This window comes from Hibiscus syriacus, unplaced genomic scaffold (assembly GCF_006381635.1).
Source record: "Hibiscus syriacus cultivar Baekdansim isolate YM2019G1 unplaced genomic scaffold, ASM638163v2 tig00111057_pilon, whole genome shotgun sequence".
Lineage (NCBI taxonomy): Eukaryota > Viridiplantae > Streptophyta > Magnoliopsida > Malvales > Malvaceae > Hibiscus > Hibiscus syriacus.
In genome coordinates, this window is record NW_024062965.1 from 520,247 (window position 1) to 540,303 (window position 20,057).

The 20,057-nt window shown below is 34.5% G+C and overlaps 1 protein-coding gene across 1 annotated transcript; it reads left to right on the forward strand.

The window, feature by feature from the left end:
- The first annotated feature begins 16,201 nt into the window (after window positions 1-16,201).
- Window positions 16,202-19,648, forward strand: LOC120151436 (zinc finger MYND domain-containing protein 15-like). The gene is given in 13 exon segments (XM_039163894.1): window positions 16,202-16,233; window positions 16,235-16,310; window positions 16,401-16,514; window positions 16,616-16,734; window positions 16,875-16,924; window positions 17,005-17,105; window positions 17,568-17,652; window positions 17,935-18,043; window positions 18,445-18,616; window positions 18,734-18,805; window positions 18,977-19,090; window positions 19,262-19,419; window positions 19,519-19,648. Coding segments are annotated over 12 exon segments (1,122 nt in total). The 5' UTR covers window positions 16,202-16,216; the 3' UTR covers window positions 19,355-19,419; window positions 19,519-19,648.
- Window positions 19,649-20,057: the final 409 nt, after the last annotated feature.

Here is a 20,057-nt window from a genome sequence, read left to right on the forward strand (position 1 = left end):
TTATTGAGTCCTTCAACTATTAAATGTTACCTAATAAACCCTTGATTATAGGATGTTGCTTTGTTGAGTCTTTCAACTATTAAAAGTTACAAAATAGTCATTTGATATTCATTATATTCCAAACTAGTCATTTTATGTTAAATAATTAACAATAATTTTAGTTATATGTTAATCTGTTGTCTAAGATATGATAGTCGCTTGAGGTTCTAGGATCATATTTTATCATATCTCAGACAACAAGTTAACATCCAACTCAGAGTATCGTTAATTTTTAATAGAAAATGACTAATTTGGAACATAATGGATAGTTGGGTGACCATTTTGTAACTTTTAATAGTCGAGATTTAATGAAACAACATCCAATAGTTGATGGATCATTTTGTAACTTTTGATAATTAAGGGACTCAACAAAGTAACACCATATAAACGGAGGATCTTTTGTATACTTTACCCATATTTAATATAGGAGTTTATCGAAATTTTAAGAATTTGTAAATATAAAAAAGTATTAAAGTGATATTAATTTAAAATAAGAAACAAGTAAGAGATAATATTTAATGTAATTTGATTTTGTCTATTTCTATAGAATAAAGAAACACAAATTTAATATAAATATAAGGTTTAATATAAAAATAAGTGTTTAAACTATATTTTTTCTAATTAGGTGTCAAAAATATTTTTGGGTCAATCCAAGCGCCTAACATTTTCAACGTTATACTTTTAGATGCTTGGATCGTCATCGTCAATATTTTAAAAGCCCTATTTTCTAAAATTATAAAAAAAACCCAAAAAAAATTAAATCCATAATTTCAGTCCTTTACCACCGTCGTTAATCGGTCAAAACTCCAACAACGTATGATCAGACGGACACCCAATGGTCGAAACCCCCTACGTCAACCTTTAATTGTAGTAAAAATCAACGATAGAGGTGCAAATTGACGATCACAAAATGTTGTCTTTACACCGTCGTTGGGTGCTCGGCTGGTTGCGAAAGCAAAGGGGTTTTAGTCGTGGTTGGTTGGTTGATCACACGTCGTTGGTTGTTCGACCTATTAACAGCGGTGGTGGCGACCGACAATGGAAAATGGATTGAAATTAGAGTTTAATTTTTTTTTTTGGTTTTTTTAATTTTATAAAATTTTAAGTTTTTCGGTTTAACGTGTATCGAGCTGGTTTATTGGACGGGAAACACCAGATCTAATCAAACTTCAATCAGGGGAATCACGAGTACCTTCATGAAAATATAATCTCAGATTAATTCCATAATCAAATACCAAATAAATAAGTAAAAATACTCAAAATACCAAGCATTTTCGGTTTAACGATATCGATTCGGGGCTTTCATATCATAATTTGACGAAACGAATCGTAAAATCAGACTGAGGATGTTGAAAAATGTCAAGAGGGAGGTTTTCGAAAAAGTCAACGCCAGTTAACTATCAACGACGTCGATCAATGGTTAACAGTAGTTAATGGTCAACTGTCAACGATCAACGGTCAACTCGGCTCTGGTTCAGCCTGGTTTGATTGGACTTATTTGGGTTTGGGCTAGTTCAAAATTGGGTTGGGTAGTTTTACATATTGGACAAGCAAGTTAATGGGTCGGACGAGTCGTTGGGTCGGGTCGACCTGGTTTCAAAAGGTTCACCAAGCGGTGAACAAGCCACCCGAGCGGTGGTAGTGCGTGCAGTGTTTCTGGCGGTCGAAAAATTATGAAAAAAATTCTAAAAATTATTTTTGAAGGGTTTTGAGCCACTTACCAAGCTTGGTTCACAATGGTGAATGGTGGAGAACTCGATAACGACTCTCCGAAAACTTTCTAACGTTCACCACTCCGCACGCCAACAACGAAGGCTACAAAACTGGTACCGGTGGACTCAGAACGACGCAAAGATCACAATGGTATGAGTGATGAAGAAAACGGAGCTACGGTCGACAACAAAACGGAGTTTAAAGGTTACTTGAAGAAGAAAACTTAAAAGGGAAGAAGAGATAAAAATAAAAAGTGTAGAGTTTGTAAACAATGAGTGTTGAGCTTTTTGGGATACTTTAAACCAACATTTAAAGAGAATGGAAAAATCATGTCATTGGTACTTAGGATCTTCTTTCTTATAAATTTGAATATGAACTTAACCAAAATTTCATTTTAGTCTCTGAATTTAACCAAAAATCAAAATTAATCCCAAAATAAATTTAGGAAAAAATTTAGCCCTTAAATTGAGGTGTGACAACTTTTCCCCCTTAAAAGAAATTTCGTCCTCAAAATTCACCTAGTCTGAACAGGTACAGAAACTGATCCTTCATCGACTCTGATGTCTCATAAGTATCTTCTGTGGGACTATGGTTGCTCCACTGAACTTTAACCATCGAAATATGCCTATTCTGAAGAACCCTCTCGTCCTGGTCTAAAATCTAAATAAGTTTCTCCTCATAAGACAAATCAGGCCTCAAATCCACATCCTCTGAACAACTAAGCTAGGGAGAAACTCAATTTCATAAGCCACAAGTCCGACTCTCTTCAGAATACGATACACTCTAATAAATATCAGACTCAACTTACCCTTGTGTCCAAATCTCAATACCTTTTTTCATGGAGATACCTTCATAAATAACTGATCATCAACCTCAAACTCAATATATTTCCTCATTTGAACATCATAAGATTTCTATTTATCAAACGAATATCTCAAGCAATCACGAATCAATTTGACAGTCTCCTCTGTCTCTTGGACTAACTCTGGACCCAACGTCTCCTATCATGTAACTCAGTCCAACAGATAGGAGTACAACAATTACGTCCAACAATACCTCATACGGTGTCATGCAGGTGTTAGACTAGTAACATATCTTCCAGAACCTGTATCACTCTCTCAACTACCATGGAATTCGAGCACACAACCCCGTAGCATATCTTCCAGAACCTGTATCACTCTCTCAACTACCACGGAAATCAATTACACAACCTCGTAGCATATCCTCCAAAACATGTATCACTTCATCAGTTTGTGGATGAAAAGTTATACTGAAGTTCAGAGGGTACCTAGAGCCTCATACAGAGCCTTCTAGAATCTAGAAGTGAATCTCGTATCTCGGTCAGAATTGATAGACAACGGAACACCATGAAGTCTAACGATCTCATAGATATACAACCTATTCAGGTTGTTCAAAGAATAATTAATCGCACCGGAATAAAGTGAGCTGACTTAGTGAGTCGATCAACAATCACCCAAATATAATCCTTTTTAGAAGGAGTCAGAGGCAATCCAATCGCAAAATCTATCGTAATGCGTTTTTATTTATACTCTGAATCATAATGGGCTGCAATAGACCAGATAAGTGTTGATGCTCTACCTTAACCTATTAACAAGTCAGGCACTTCGCCACATAATCGAAAATGTCATTCTTCATACCAACCCAATAGTAATGCTCTTTGATATTCTTGTATGTATTGTACCTATTATGATACATAGCATAGGGACTACTATGGGCCTCCTAAAGAATAGTCTGCTTTAACTCGCTATCCTTAGGCACGCTGTAATGGCCATGGAAACACAAAATATCATCCTAATCAAAACTATAAACAATGAGATGTCTAAGAGTTGTTTAGCCTTAATCTCCCCGTCTAATGTCAGTTTAACCTGCAACTCTGCCAATAGACTATCATCATCATACAAGCTTAACCTGGAAAACAAGGCCCTTAGTTTAGATACTACCTTACGGCTCAAGGCATCGGTCACCACATTAGCCTTGACCAGATGATACTTGATCTCACAATCATAGTCCTTCAGAAGCTCTAACCAAAGACGCTGCCTTAAATTCAACTTCTTCTAAGTAAGCAGATATTTTAGACTCTTATGATCGATAAAGATATAACACTTCTCCCCATAAAGATAGTGTCTCCAGATCTTCATAACAAAAACCACATCAGCTGACTCCAGATCGTGGGTAGGGTAGTTATGCACATGCGACTTTAAACTGACGAGACGCATAAGCTACAACCTTCTCATTCGACATCAGAACATATCCTAGTCCAGATTGAGAAGCACCACTGTAAACTGAAAAATCTTTCCCAGACTTAGGTTGAATCAACACCGAGGCTTCAGTCAGAACAGTATTCAGTTTCTCAAAACTAGACTGCCAAGCTTCGGACCAGACAAATGGAATGTCCTTCCACAATAGCTTCGTCAGAAGAGATGGAATAATGGAAAAACCTTATACAAAATGATGGTAATAGCCAGCTAAGCCCAAGAAACTATGGATCTTCGAGATATTATTGGGTTACTTTCATATTAAAATAGCCTCCAGTTTGCTCGGATCCACCCGAATACCCTCAATAAAGACAATATGCCCCAAAAAAGTAACCTCTGTGAGCCAGAACTCATATTTATTCAACTTAACAAACAATTTATGTTCCCTTAAAGTTTGTAGAATGATCATCATATGCTTATCGTGATCTGTTTCAGTCCAAGAATACACTAGTATGTCGTCATTAAATACAACCATGAACTAGTCCAAATAAGGTTAAAACACTCGATTCATCAGATTTATAAAGGTAACAGGGGCATTGGTTAACCCGAATGACATCACTAAAAACTCGTAATGCCTATAATAATTATGAAAAGTAGTCTTAGGGACGTCGAAATCCTTCACCTTGAGTTGGTAGTAACTAGACCTCAAGTTTATCTTTAAAAATACGGTAGCCCCTCGGAACTAGTCAAACAAATCATCGATCCTAGGTTGAGGATATTTATTTTAAATAGTGAGCTTGTTCAGTTTCTGGTTGTCAATACAGAGTCTCAATGTCCCATCATTCTTATTGAAAAAAGAGAATTGGAGCACCATACAATAAAATGTTGGGTCGAATGAATCCCCTATCCAATAATTCATGGAGTTGGACTTTCAGTTCTTTAAGTTTCTTAGGGGCCATACGGTAAGGAGCCATCAAAATTAATGTCGAATCGGAATATACTTCAATCTTAAATTCAACTTCTCTATCCGGTGGTAACCCAGATAATTCATCAGGTAAGACATCGAGAAATTGCTAAATGGTTTGGATTCTTTCTTGTCAGATCAAGAACCCATGGTATCTAGAATATAAGTGAAGAACGCCTCTGAACCCTTTCTGATCATCATTTCAACTGCCAATGCAAATATAGTATTTGTCAAGAACCTACGACATTCTCCGATCATCACTATCTTTCTATCATCATGAGTCTTTATAACAGCTCTATTGGTTTCACAATCGATATTAACTCGGTGCTTGTCTAGCCAATCTATGCTAAGAATCAAGTCAAACTCTTCTAAAAGTAACTCCATTAAATCAACCGAGAAAATCTTCCCATGGATCTCTACATGACACCCTCTATAAATCTGATCCAACTCTATGGACTGACCAACGAGACTCTAGACTATTACAACACTCTCGATATACTCAACCAGGATATTAATAGCCCCATATACAAAACTCAATATATAGGAGTTGGTGGAACCAACATCAAATAAAGTAAAGTATGGAACTGAATGAAAAGTAGCAATACCTACAATCACATCAAGCTCATCATGGTCATGTCAACGTTTAGCCTCATGAATTAGCCCAAGCTGTCTAGCCTCAGTCCGAGTTGTACCCATACTTTGAGAAGATCGACCTCTATTACCAGACTCAAATGCTCTCTACTGACTAGGACCCCCAATAAGAGTCTGAATTATACTTTGAGAATGAGAAAACGTCTGAACTGATGTTTGAACGGTAGGAGCTGGCTCCGAAAAATCTCTCAAGAAATGGTTGTCTGGTCTACATTTGAAACAAGTGATGTTTATACTCACTGAAGTGACGTCTCTCATAATGCTCACAAGTAGGTATCATCAGTACTCTAGAAGAACCACTCTGACTAGAAACTATAATTACCTGTGTAGCTAACGCTACGGGCCTAATATTGATATTATCTCTTTTAGAAGACTCGTCCTTACCTTTCTTGCTAGGATGCAGAGAATTATCAACTAAACCAGAAGACCTCCTAAATTAGTCTCGATCTCAATCTCTCATACTTACCAAACCCACTCGTTCAATCTCCTCAGTAGTCTTGGCTATCTCAATCAAGGCAACAAAGTTACTATCCTGGTGGTTAGCAACCCGACTCTTGATCTCATACCTAAGTCAATTTTTAAACCTCAATAATTGATCCAAGTTGATGTCTACCAACCCAGTAACATAATAAATCAGTATGATGAATTCAATCTCATAATCCATAACAGACATATTGCCCTGCTCCAAAGTCTGAAACTCCTGATGCCGTTCCTATAAGTATCTCTCTAATGTAACGACTCTGATAATGTTCCTTGAAAAGATCCTATGTGTTGAATTATGTTTCAATATAAAAAATTTAAAGGCAAAATGTTTTTGGACTTAAATTGAATTTATTCAAAGTTTTAAAAAGGTTTCAAAAATAATTCAAAGTCCATTAAATTTGGATTTGAGCAAAAATGCTAAAGGGTGTCAAAGTACATCCATGCACCCCTGCAGTGCATCCATGCACCTGCCACTAGTGCATCGATGCACCATATAGTGCATCCATGCACTCCATTTCGAATTCAATTAGTGCATCGATGCATCTTGCTGTGCGTCCATGCATCCTGCTGTGCATCCATGCACCAAGGCTACAACAGCTAGTAACAACTAGTTTATTTGAATTTAATGAAGGGGTATCGATGCACCTTGATAGTGCATCGATGCACCATGTTATGGGCAGCCTTTTTGAGTAGAAAATCATCCCCAAACGACTCCAAAATATCCCCAACAGTTATATACGACATCAAACACATTCCAAGCTATAAATACAAGCTAAGGACACTTGAAGAAGTAAGAGAACAACTATCCAAGCAATCAAACACAAGAGAAGAGTTTTTCAATCTTATTTCATATTTTTCTTGTAAATATTTTGTTCTTGTGAGCTCAATCTTGTAAACACATACCTTAGAGAGGTTTTCTTGTTTACATATTTTATCCTTTTGTAAAAGGAAAAGGTTCTAGCTTATCCAGTGTAAAAGCTAGGGAAAAGTTCTAGTTTAGCCCTGAAAAACTAGGGAGTTGTAAGGTTATCTCTTTGTCCTCAAAAGAAAGAACAAATTAGAGAATTTTTTGGAAAATCCTTGGTGAGGAGCTAAGGTAGTGGACGTAGACTTTGGTTTAGAAATTCGAACCACTCTAAATCGCTGTGCAATTTTCTATCTTTCAATATCCTTACTCCCTAAACTCAAAAACCGTTCTGACCCCTTTTTGCAAACCGTTCCGGTTGCCGAATCGAGCTTCCAAAAATCCTAACAATTGATATCAGTGTCTAACTCGTTAAAAAAGTTTAACCACCTTGAGACGATCCTCGAAGAAGCTCTACCAATTTCTGACACAACCGACAAAGAAATGACTTTTTCCTTCGGTGCTTATTATCTTAAAGAATATCCCATTATGGATTCACAACCGGTCATCAAGCCACTCTTCTTCAATGGAGCAAATTATGCACATTGGAAGAATAAGATGATGTACTTTATTCAATCATACAATCTAGGAGCTTGGAACTCAATCATGGACGGTTACTCCTCTCCACCCGGTAAGTACAACGATTGGAGTAGAGAAGAGCAGAAAAATTTCCAGCTTAACTCTAAGGCTATACATATTCTATTATGTGCTTTAGGACCAAATGAATATGGAAGAATCTCATATTGTTCCAGTGCCAAAGAGATTTGGGATAAGCTCCACGTCACTCATGAAGAAACCGACGAAGTGAGGGAATCAAAGAAAAGTCTTCTCAACCATAGCTACGAGAACTTCAAGATGAAACTCGATGAAGACATCAAAGCTATGACAAATAGATTTTATGTGATTGTCAACGGTCTCAAGGGATATGAAAAAGTAATCCCTAATTAGAAGCTTGTGAGGAAGATGATCTACTCTCTTTCAAAGGAGTGGCAATCGAAGAAGAAGACCATTATCGAAGAAAGAAACTTAAAGTCTCTTACTCTCGACGAGCTAATTGGTTCCCTTCTCACTCATGAGATGATGGTGAAGGAAGATGAAGAAAGGAAAGAGAAGAAAAACAAGAAGAAGAATGATGTAGGCATTGCTTTCAAATCCGCCAATGAAAGCTATCAAGATTCAAGTGATGAGGCGGATGAAGACAATGATGAACAAGAAGAAGAGATGGTCTAGCTTTTGAAGGAACTAAAGAGATTTATGATTTCCAAGGAAGTGAAACATGAATCAACCAAGAAGAAGAGTCCCTGATATTTTTCAATTGTCAAAGAAATGAGCATGTCAAGTATGAATGCCCTCTTCTAAAGAAAAAGGGGAAGAAGACATTTATTGCATCTTGGAGTGATGAAGATAATTCCAATGATGAAGATGAAGTAGTCAACCTATGCCTCATGACCACTCAAGAAGAATTCGAGGTATCTTCTAACTCAAATGAATTTAATTCATTTACTTTTGATGAGTTACAAGATGCTTATAATAGGTTGTATTTGGGATTTTAGACCATGAATTCCAAATATACGAAATTAATTTCAAAACTCAAAATTAAAGATAATTTGATTTTGAAAGCAAAAGTTGATTTTGAAAATCAAAATGAAAATTTGAAAAATAATTTAGAGCTTTCAAAAATCAAAATAAATGATTTAGAAAAAGAAAATTTTATGTTAGGAGTTAAGCTTGAAGGCTTAACAAAAGAAAAGAATTAATTTCTAAAAATAACCTATTCTGTTTAAAAATGGCAAAATGCTCACATTGTCATTTTTATGGTAATTTGGAACATACTTGTCCTTTAAAGAAAGGAAAATATTTTAAAATTAGACAAGTATGGGTTCCTAAGGGAACAAGGGGCATTGAAACTAACATCCAAGGATCCAAAACAATTTGGATACCAAAATTGAAATGAATGTCTCTTGTAGGTGTGTGGGAGCAATGGCGATGAAGATGATGATATTCAAGATGCTCTAGCCACACATGAAAAGGAATGGGTAACCTCTAAGCTTAATGTTTTTAATTTTAGTTTTTTGGTTGCTCATAGGATTTATGCATGCATGAGTTTTAATTTTAAATGATTATGCATTGTTTTTAATCTCATGTATGTTTAAAAAAATGGTTATGATGAACATTTTAATTTTTTAATGATTTTTTTTATTTTTAGTTCATCATAATAAAATTTTGGTCAAAATTGGTTTTAATGCAAATGATATCTCTCTAATAATTGATATCAATTTTTCAAAAACTTTTATTTTACAAATTTTAATTTTTTTTACCTAAATTTAAATGTTTATGCATGTGATTTAAATGAAAATGATATCTATCTAACAATTGATATCAAAATTTTCAAATGCATAACATTTTTGGAAAACTTTATGCATATGCACTTAATTTCAATAATTAATATTGCATAAAATATTTTAGACTTTGATATATTGAATTTCATGTACTACTAACATGTTTGTTATTATTTGTTGAAATTCAATTTTGTTTAAGTGTCATGATCCTAAAAGCTTAATTTTGTTTGGAATGTATTTATTGAGGGGGAGCTTTGATTTTTCAAATGATTTTTAAAATTTTAAAATTACTACTTACTCTCCAAAGTTATTTTGAACTTCAAAGATTGAATTATTTTTTATATAACAAAAAGGGGAAAAAGTTTTGGTTTGAAAAATCCAATTTCTTAATGAAAAAGGGGGAGTTTAACATTTTCATATATTTTCAAACAATTGGTAACAATTGATATCATTTTGTTAACAATTAATATCTTTTTCATTAAACATTTTATTAAGGGGGAGTTTTTCCAAAAACAATTTTTTAAATATTTTGTTATATCAAAAAGAGGGAGATTGTTGAATTATGTTTCGATATAAAAAATTTAAAGGCAAAATGTTTTTGGACTTGAATTTAATTTATTCAAAGTTTTAAAAAGGTTTCAAAAAAAATTCAAAGTCATTAAATTCGGATTTGAGCAAAAATGCTAAAGGGTGCCAAAAGTGCATCCATGTACCTTCCACTAGTGCATCGATGTACCATGTAGTGCATCCATGCACTCCATTTCGAATGTAATTAGTGCATCGATGCATCTTTCTGTGCATCGATGCATCCATGCACCAAGGCTGCAACGGCTAGTTTATTTGAATTTAATGAAGGGGTATCGATGCACCTTGATAGTACATCGATGCACCATGTTATGGGCAGCCTTTTTGAGTAGAAAAATCATCCCCAAACGGCTCCAAAACATCCCCAACGGTTATATACGACATCAAACACATTCCAAGCTATAAATATAAGCTAAGGACACTTGAAGAAGTAAGAGAACAACTATCCAAGCAATCAAACACAAGAGAAGAGTTTTTCAATCTTTTTTCATCTTTCTCTTGTAAATATTTTGTTCTTGTGAGCTCAATCTTGTAAACATCTACCTTAGAGAGGTTTTCTTGTTTACTTATTTTATCCTTTTGTAAAGGGGAAATGTTCTAGCTTATCCCGTGTAAAAGCTAGGGAAAGGTTCTAGTTTAGCCCGTAAAAACTAAGGAGTTGTAAGGTTATCTCTTTGTCCTCAAAAGAAAGAACAAATTAGTGAATTTGTTGGAAAATCCTTGGTGAGGAGCTAAGGTAGTGGACGTAGACTTTGGTTTAGAAAGTCGAACCACTCTAAATCGTTGTGCAATTTTCTATCTTTCAATCTCCTTACTCCTTAAACTCAAAAACCGTTTCGATCCCTCTTTGCAAACCGTTCCGGTTGTCGAATCGAGCTTCTGAAAATCCCAACACTATGTCAACTGATCCATCGGGATACTCTTAGAAATCGAACGACACCATCTTATCCATTTATTCTTAATCAAGGCTAGTGTTCCCTTCAATTTTTGTTCGGGCCTTAACTCCATCTTATCCATAGTCCTCTTAGTATCATCCAATTAGTACTTGGCATCAGTCGGAGGTTCCCTAATAATGCCCTCAAATGAAACTACTACAACATCCTCTAGAGATATAGATATATCCACAGTAGAAATATTAGAAGGAGCTCTAGCTGCCCTCTAAAATATGCGATAAGCAGCTCTATCAATGACACTTTGATCCATCTCACAATACTCATGCTCGAAGACAGGAAGGTCTCTTAAAAGCATAGCCAGATCCTCATGGGGAGCAGATAGATAGACACGCGGAGTATGAGTATCTCTAGCTAATTTCGGGTCCTCTATAGAAATAGAAGGTCGAGTCGGTCGATTATGACCATAACTTGTCATACGACTTGGAGCACTTATCAGAACGATCTACTAGGCTCTACAAAAAGAATTTAAATCTAAATTAGAATGACATCAAAGATCTCAAATATATTTAAAAGTTTTAAAATAATGTAACACATTTAATACATCAGAAAACATCTTTTAAAAATACCATATTTAAGGCTCTTCCAAAGTTCGAGTGTTTAAAGCTAAAGGCTTTAATACCATCAAGTGTAACCCCCTAGACCCGACCTAGACATTACGACTGAATCTAAGCGGTCACATGTCGTATATAAAATTTCCTTTCCATAATTAAAACATAATTAAAATCCATTTCAGTAAATAAGAACCTATATAACAATATGATACAAAAATAACCATCCGAAATATCCATACGGTAAACATATAGAGTTACGAACATCAGAAAACAAAATACTGGTAATACAATTATGTCAAGACAGTAGTAAAAACATGTGTCACCAAAATATGAATAAAGAGGCTTGTAGAAATATACAGTGAATCAAAAGGGTGAACAGTCGATACTCTTGATGTCAAGTCTGTTAGGCTATTATTGGATAGTAACTGAAAAGTTAAAAATTATAGAGTGAGCTAAAAAGCTTAGTGTGCTCCTTACGGTGTATAAAAACATTTAGATAAATATTTTAGTAAAACTTAATTTATAAAATATGCTTTTAAAACATGAACATTACCCCCATTCGAACACTGAAACATGTAGGTTCCCCTGAACTATACACCAACTTGTACACCTGGTAAGGACCTAATATTGATAGCATAAGGACCTGCGGTAAGGACTTACCCTATGCATAAAACATATGAGCATGCAGTAAGGTCTTACAAGTCATAGATTAAGCCTGAGATATTTCCTCCAATCATACCCCCAACGACAGTAAATATGCATATGTTCGAGTTAATGCTTTAAAACATAAAATCATGACATATTCCAGAATCAAATATATAAAATACAATAATAGAGATCGTGTTAGAAATATACAGTAAATCAGATGTCAAAATTTCATGCATACTATAAAATAGATATCATGAAGTTATAATTTTAAAATATCGTCAGAAATCTAGAACAAATCAGATAAGTAATTCAAAACATTAATGTAACACCATCAGGAACACACCTAAACCGATTTGAAAAGCATGGTAAGGTGTTCTACTATCGGGTTTGCTTATCACGATTAACGACAATGCTAGATCCTACGAATCGAAAAACTAAATCACAATCCTAGTATGATAAATAATAAATCCTAATTAAATAATTTACGAAAACCTATGAGTAGCTCTCAAAGAATGTGTATCAAGCTGGCCTGCCAAATGGGAAGCACTGGATCTAGTCGACCCTTGGTCAGAGGAATCACGAGTACTTTCATGAAAATATAATCCCAGATCAATTCCATAATCAAATTCCAACTAAATAAGCAAAAATGCTAAAAATACTAAGCATTTATTGTTTAACGGGCTTGATTTGGGGCTTTTGGATTAGAATTTGACAAAACAGTCCGCAAAATCGAACTCAGAACATCAAAAAATGTCAAGAGGGAGGTTTTTAAAAATGTCAACGTCAATCAACGGTCAAAGTCAACGGCGGAGGTCAATGGTCAATGGCGATCAAAAGTTAACGGTAAATTCAGCTCCAGATTGATCTGGTTTGATTAGATCGATTTGGGTTTGGGCTGATTCAAAATTGGTTTGGACAATTTTGTGGGTCAAATAGACGGGTTAACTGGTCAGCGGGTTGGGTTGACCCTATTCTAAAAGGTTCACTAGGCGGTAAAAAAGCCCCACATGCGGTAGTGGCGTTTGGGGGTGTGTGCGATGTTTCTGGTGGTTGAAAATTATGAAAAAAATTCTAAAAATTATTTTGATGGGTTTTGAGCCACTTACCAATCTCGGGTTACAATGGTGAACGACAAAGAACTCGATAATGACTCATCAAAAACTTACTAACGCTCATCCCTTCATACTTCAGCGACTGAGGCTACGAAACTAGTACCGGTGGACTCAGGACGACACAATGATCATAATGGTATGGGCGGTGTAATAAATGAAGCTACGGTCGGCAGTAAAACGTAGTTTAAAGGTTACTTCGAGAAGACAAGTTAAAAAAATGAGAGAGCAAAATAAAAAAATTGTAGAGTTTCTAAATGAGGAGTGTCTAGCTTTTTTAAGATGCTTTAAACCAACAATTAAGGAGAATGACAAAAACATACCATTGGTCTTTGAGTTCTTGTTTCTTATAAATTCAAATCCGAACTAAATCAAAATTTCATTTTAGTCATCGAAATTAATCAAAAATCAAAATTAATCCCAAAATAAATTTAGGAAAAAAATTTAGCCCTTAAATTGGGGTGTCACATGAGCTTTGTAAGCTCAGCGTTCAGATGTTTTCCGTTCGCGGGTTATTAGCTTGAGCTGTTTGTGGAGCACAATCACAACAAGACTTTCAGCATCTCTTCCATAGTACTATATTGTAGCTTTAGTGGGCATGTGTATTCATAAGAACTTTATTATTGTATTCAGATTTATAACTTTGAGTTGTATTATTTGGTTTTAAACTATGTGTCACAGAGCCCCGATTTATAAAAGTATTTTTATAACTGTCATGTATATTCTTTTGGAACCATTTAGTACTTTTTGAAAAGTGAATGAGCATGTTGTGAAAATAAGGGGTTACCTCGGTAGCTTAATGTAACACTTAAGACCTAATCGGGTTTTGGGTGTTACATGGGTATTACTTTTTGATTGAAAATGAAAGGGGTAATCAATGAATTTTCATAATTCTTCTGGACTGAATTAGGGATTAAAACCAGGGAGGGTTTTTAGAAAAAGGCTAAGTGAGATTTTTAAAGCTTGGATCTTCTTTCTTTAAGAAATTCAAGTACTGAATATTTCATGTTTTGATATGAATTGAGTTGGGTAGGAACCAACTCAAGGTTTTATCGATCAAATGATAACAAATTCATATTATAATTTTAGAGCCCTAATTTGAGAGAATTTCGAAATCGGAGAATGAAATCAGTAACCAAATATTAGCGATAGGTAGGATTTTGAAAAGAGTGGTGAAAATAAGGAAATCAGGAGACGAATTAAGGAACAAAGATCGATGAATTTTGTAAATTGGGAGCTGAATTGAGGGCAGTTGAGAAAGTTCGAGAAGGTTGTTTTTGATTTTAATCAAAGCGTGACGACAAAGTTGAAAACTTGAAGAAAAGAAGAATAAATATAATGCCAGATTTTTGAGTTTACAAAAAGTGGAAAAGTTGAAAACAGAAGATGTCCCCGAAAACCGCCTCACTGATAAAAGCGGAGCATCGAAATTCAATTTCATCTCCTCATTACGTTTCACAATCAAGAAATTCAAAAACTTTTTGATATTTTATCACATTCGTTTGGGGAAGATGAAGTAGTGGAAGCAACGGAGAAGATAAGTTTGGGGAAGAAAATATATGGGAAAAATGGATACATTAATATCTTATCCATGAATTATTTTGGATTTACAAAAAGACCTATGATTAGTAATTTATCTAAACTTTAAGGGTTCAAATAAGAATAAAAACTTTTTACTAACGTGTCATGTCATCTAACTCACGAAACTAACATCTCAATGACCGAATATTAATAAATCAATAATGTAAGTGACTAAAAATTATGCATTTTGAATCTAACGACCATAAATTTAAAAACTTCAAACAAAAATAACCAAATTTGTAGTTTACTCTTTTAAGAATCTCGTAATGATTGTGATTTGGTATCGGAAAGTTCCACTCCTCAGTTTTGACCAATTATTTATTAAAGACAAAAAGGAAACAACAAAAGAAGGGATGAAAATTGAAGGGTAAGAGAGCATTTTAATCTACAAAAAGGGAGTCAATTTGCATATTTAATTATTTAGAGGAGTTGGCTCACCAAATTGTATGATCTAATTTGACTTCTTCTTTATGTAATAATAGTAGATATTCATCATCAAATAATTAAAATTTTATAACATAAATAATATTTTAAATTTTACTATATCCCATTTCAATTTTCTCTTACATCAAAATTTGAATAATCAATCTTTTTACTTACTCTAATTGTGGATTATTTTGACTTGTTAATCATAAATCCATTGTTGACTTGTCCTTAAACAATTTTGAGATCGTACTTAAGATGCATTATAGATCGTACTTGGAGTTGTTGGGATTGGATGAAGTCTTAATTGGAATATATAATATATTTACATATTTATAAAATATAAAAATATTTATAAAAATTTTGTTTAACAAATGATTATGGTTGAAACATCAATCTATAGTTTGAATTATGGACTCTAGTGACATTTTTAATTGTTAATAGTTGTTAATTTTTATTAAATAAGGAGTAAATATTTAAAATTATAGATTTAATTTATAAAAAAATAAATTAATAACGTGATTCAAGTATTTTTATTATTATCAAACTCTATAAACTAATTACATAAGAATAAAGATATAATTTTATATTGTTGTATGTCATTTCATTCTATTTTGACATGTGTCACCATCTGATTGGAGACAAGTAAATATATAAATTAAAAATAAAATAAAATAAATTAGTCTTCCAATCGAATGAGGACATATTATTATTTAATTTATTAAAATGGGACCAAATTGAAAGAATATATTAATAACATGAACCAATTGTGTAATTATATCAAAATATTTTTAACTGGTACATCACCTGTTCTGTTAACTGTTAACGGCACGTGGTTTGATTGATACACTTAAATAGTTAGATGATCTATTTAATCAAATTAAAACATCGATGGTCAAAAATAATTTTTGATTATAGTTTAATAGTAAAAAATTATGGGCAAGAGTAAATGGGCCACCATTCAACAAGTCCAAACCAGCATTCGTTGGCCATAATATGAACCTGAGTTTTCCCACTGGGAGATCCGGCAGAAAAGAAAACAGCCGAAGTCCGATTAATGTGTGCTGCGAAGGGGAACTCGGTGCTTAGGTCCCCCGAGAAAGCGGTGCGGCCGCTGCGGGGCAGTTTCTTATTGCTCTGCTTCTCACCAGGTTCTTCAATTTCAAAGGGAATAATTCCAACATATTATGTGCCATGTTATTTCGTAAACTTAATTTTATTGTAATACAATTTGCCCCTAGATTTCTCACTGGAAGGAACATAGAGAAGAGTGTGAAAGGTTAGGGAAGCAAATTAAGCGCTTCGATTTGTTGAACGATTTTCCTTTCACGTTTTCTCTAGAATCTACGCTCCAGGTAACTGGCAACTTGCTTGAAAATAAGGGGTTCCATAAAACATTGCATTTAAACCTAATATTAGGCTTAAATTGAATTGGTTACCTGGTTTGTTTTTGTAGATTAGTGAAAAGCAAGAGAGCAGGTGTTCATTCTTGAGCAGGAGGGGCATTCATCAAGTGGGGATGTGGACTTGTGAATGCTGTTGTGGTGCACCGGTTACGTCCTTTGGTAATTCCAGGTTCTCTTCAATCTCCTTATTCTTAACTCTTCAGTGATGATATTTTAAGCCTTTGCTAGATATAGAGTTTGACCCTTTAACTAGTTGATTGCTTATGGTTGTTCGGATGAAACTTATGGTCACTTTAACCTTGTTTGTAGGTTTGAAAGTGATACCTGGAATCTCTCAAATATCTTGTGCCCATGTCACGGTATCCCTTTTGCTTCTAGACTTCCTACTTTTTTGTATGGGCAAATGGATGCTTCAAGAATTAACCTTGTAACAGTGCAGAGCCTTCATCTCCAATAACAAAACATTTGTGCAGTTGGAAGGATTACTATGAGTGGAGGTGCATTCCATTACAATCACCTGTTTCTTTGTTGCTTCACTGGGTATGGGATGCTAGTGTATGCTATAGAATCAGTTCTATGTTACTACTTTGTCATTCTAACCATCAACTGGTTTTTATGTCGCATCTTTTACCTGTGATTTCTTTATTCTTCTATGGTGGAAACATAGGGTGATATTTTAGTGGTTTCGTTGGTCTATAAGTAATAATCTTTCAATTCTATGAGGTGCTTTACTTTTAATCTGTTTAGAAATATATGATCAAATGCTAAGTAAACTCCCTAGTCCCGATTTCCAAAAGGTTTAGTTATGGCTTCTGGTCTAATGATATCCAAAAACAATTTTTCTCTAAGACTAAAGTTAGAAACTTAATTAAAGGAAATTAATAAATCATTAAGTCATTGAATCCAAATGCAAATTTGATTAAATGCTATACCTTGTAGATTTCGAGTTCCTTGCATATATTAACACTAATTATATATTTTTTCAATAATTTTTTTTCTCAGCCACTTACAATATATCATGCAATACAAATTGCTGGATTAGGAAGGTTGACCTCAGAAAGCAGAAAACTGCGCATACACTATCTTGGTACACTATCATCTTTAGCTTTGAATCTCCCTTTGCAATTTCTATATGCATTCATCTAGGTATTCAATTTGCTAGAACTTATTTGAAACTAACTGCTGATGCATGAGAGAGTAGATACTGTCAGTAAGTAATGATCCATCGACATGGAGCACTATATTATTTTTTACAATATGTGATATGTTTATTATGCATGCTTGTGTGGCTCTTTTCTTTTCCTAAGAAAATTAGTCTTTTCTTATTCCCCCCTTAACTTCTTAGTGTTTTTTATTTGTATGTTCAAAGGACCTGAGAGGGAGCTACTTCAACTCGCTGTCTTTGGAGAGTTACGTGCACTGTTTTCTGGGGTTCTTCTTCAAATTGAGCTTATCGTACCTGCAGTTCCACATCATAGGTTAGTTTTTCCCATTATTTTTTTGCGGAAATTATACTTCTTGTTTCTCTTGGCTAGAAGTACAACCCAAACTAGTTGGGTTGGGTGGGAATAGATTAAATTGTCAACTTCCCTATAATTCAATTCATAATATGACAATGATTAGTCTTAATTGTCTTCATATCTAGATTTTGGGGCTGGTCTGGTTGCTCTGTTTGAATACCTTATCATGAATAGGTTTTCCCCTCGAACTGTTATAACTTTCCTCTTAGGTCTAATTTTTGCATTTGTAAGGGCTGTATTAGAAACTGGTCTTTGATCCTTTGTTTTTCTTCTAAATGAGCCAACTTTCTATGATTGATGGTTTGATTCAAACTTGTGCTGGGCATTTCTAAAGCTTCCTGTTTCCATTTAATTCATAGAGATGGTGATACGATTGATCTACACAGCTATGCCCGTTGCATTGAACAAGATTGCAATTGCAAATACGAAAATGAGAAAACCAGCTGCGGTGTAGGTTCTCGTACATCTTCTGCGGTGACACTGCAACTACATAGAGGATACTATCATGAACGTTTCATAGATATATCTAAGGTCCGTGTTTCCTTGTGTTTTCCCTTTATGTCTGCTCATGTAAAGTTTTTCATCTTGGGAATTGTATGAATTGTCTTTTTGTTGAAACCAATTTCCTAAGAATATCTCATGTAACAGGATTCCCTCCCACACTTAGTTATTGCTCCAAATGCTGGCGTCGCAGCTTATGCAAGTTGGTTACCCACTATAGTACGTCTTCATTTCGCGCTCTAGATTTTTTTCTCTTCATGATTTTGTACAAGTGTCTGTTTCTATGAAAACTCAAAGCTTTCAATTTTATGCTGACCTTTTTGCTTGAGCAGTTCAGAATCCCCCCCCCCCCCATTCTCCCTAAATTTGGTTTTGTAATCACCATTTCAGGAGCTAATAAAGAAGATAAATGTCCCTGCCGTATTTTCCGACTATTGTGAAGAAGCTTGTCATCTTGCAGCATGCTGCATAAACTCTGTTACAAGCCAGCCGCTCAGGGTTCCTGTAATTTTACAATGCTCTGCCTGTTCTCCTTCACTCTTAATTTCCCCATCTAACATCCTATGCCTGCTTCCCTTTCCCCATCTAACATCCTATGCCTGCTTCCCCATAAGTTTTGAACATATATCTGGAAGTTTTTACTTTAATGATTCATGTGTTGCTTCTGTCCTGTAGATTCAGTTAAATCCGTTCAGGCAGCCGATGGTTGTGGAAGACAGTGCACTGCATCTTCCCTGTTATTCCAATTGCTTCCTATTCGCTATGTGAAGTGGTTCACTCTCAATCATTCAGCGGATCCTGTCATGCCTGATGGCATGCATGGTTTTCTAATGGTAATGGGATTTTTGATAACTGCTATAAATTGTGTATTATTAAATTCATTCGTGCATTGTGTGCATCGGTTAAATTCTTGGATTTTTCTTTAATGGCAGGATCTGGCGGCTGGAAATAGCTGAAAGTTGTACATTTTTTAAGTGTTATGTGTGAATAATGAAATTATAGATTGTTAGTATCTGCTGGGTAGCTGAATCATTAAACCAAAAAAATCTTACATTTTCTCAAGTTCATGATTACCTTTAGTAAGTTATTTTCAACTTTTATTTTCAAAATAGTTTTTTTAATGTTTTGAAATCATGATTTCAAACTTCAAACTCAGTAGGCATATGTAAGTCATCAAATGAGTTTAAGAAATTAAAATAGATGAGTTAGAAGTTACCTTTGGTTCTTTAATGACCTTGTGTTTGTTTGTTTGATTCATCATAAGAATATGCATCACTCCAAGAGTCACACTGACCTGTGTTTTGTTTGATTCATTTTCTTTCATTATAGACAATCAAGCTTGGTATGTTATAGATTAAGCTTTGAAACTTACTTTATTTGAAATCTTTTTTCTTTTTGGCTTGATCTCACAAATCTTTTTAACAAATATAATATCTCTTAATCTTAATCCACTTCGCCACCAAATTCATTC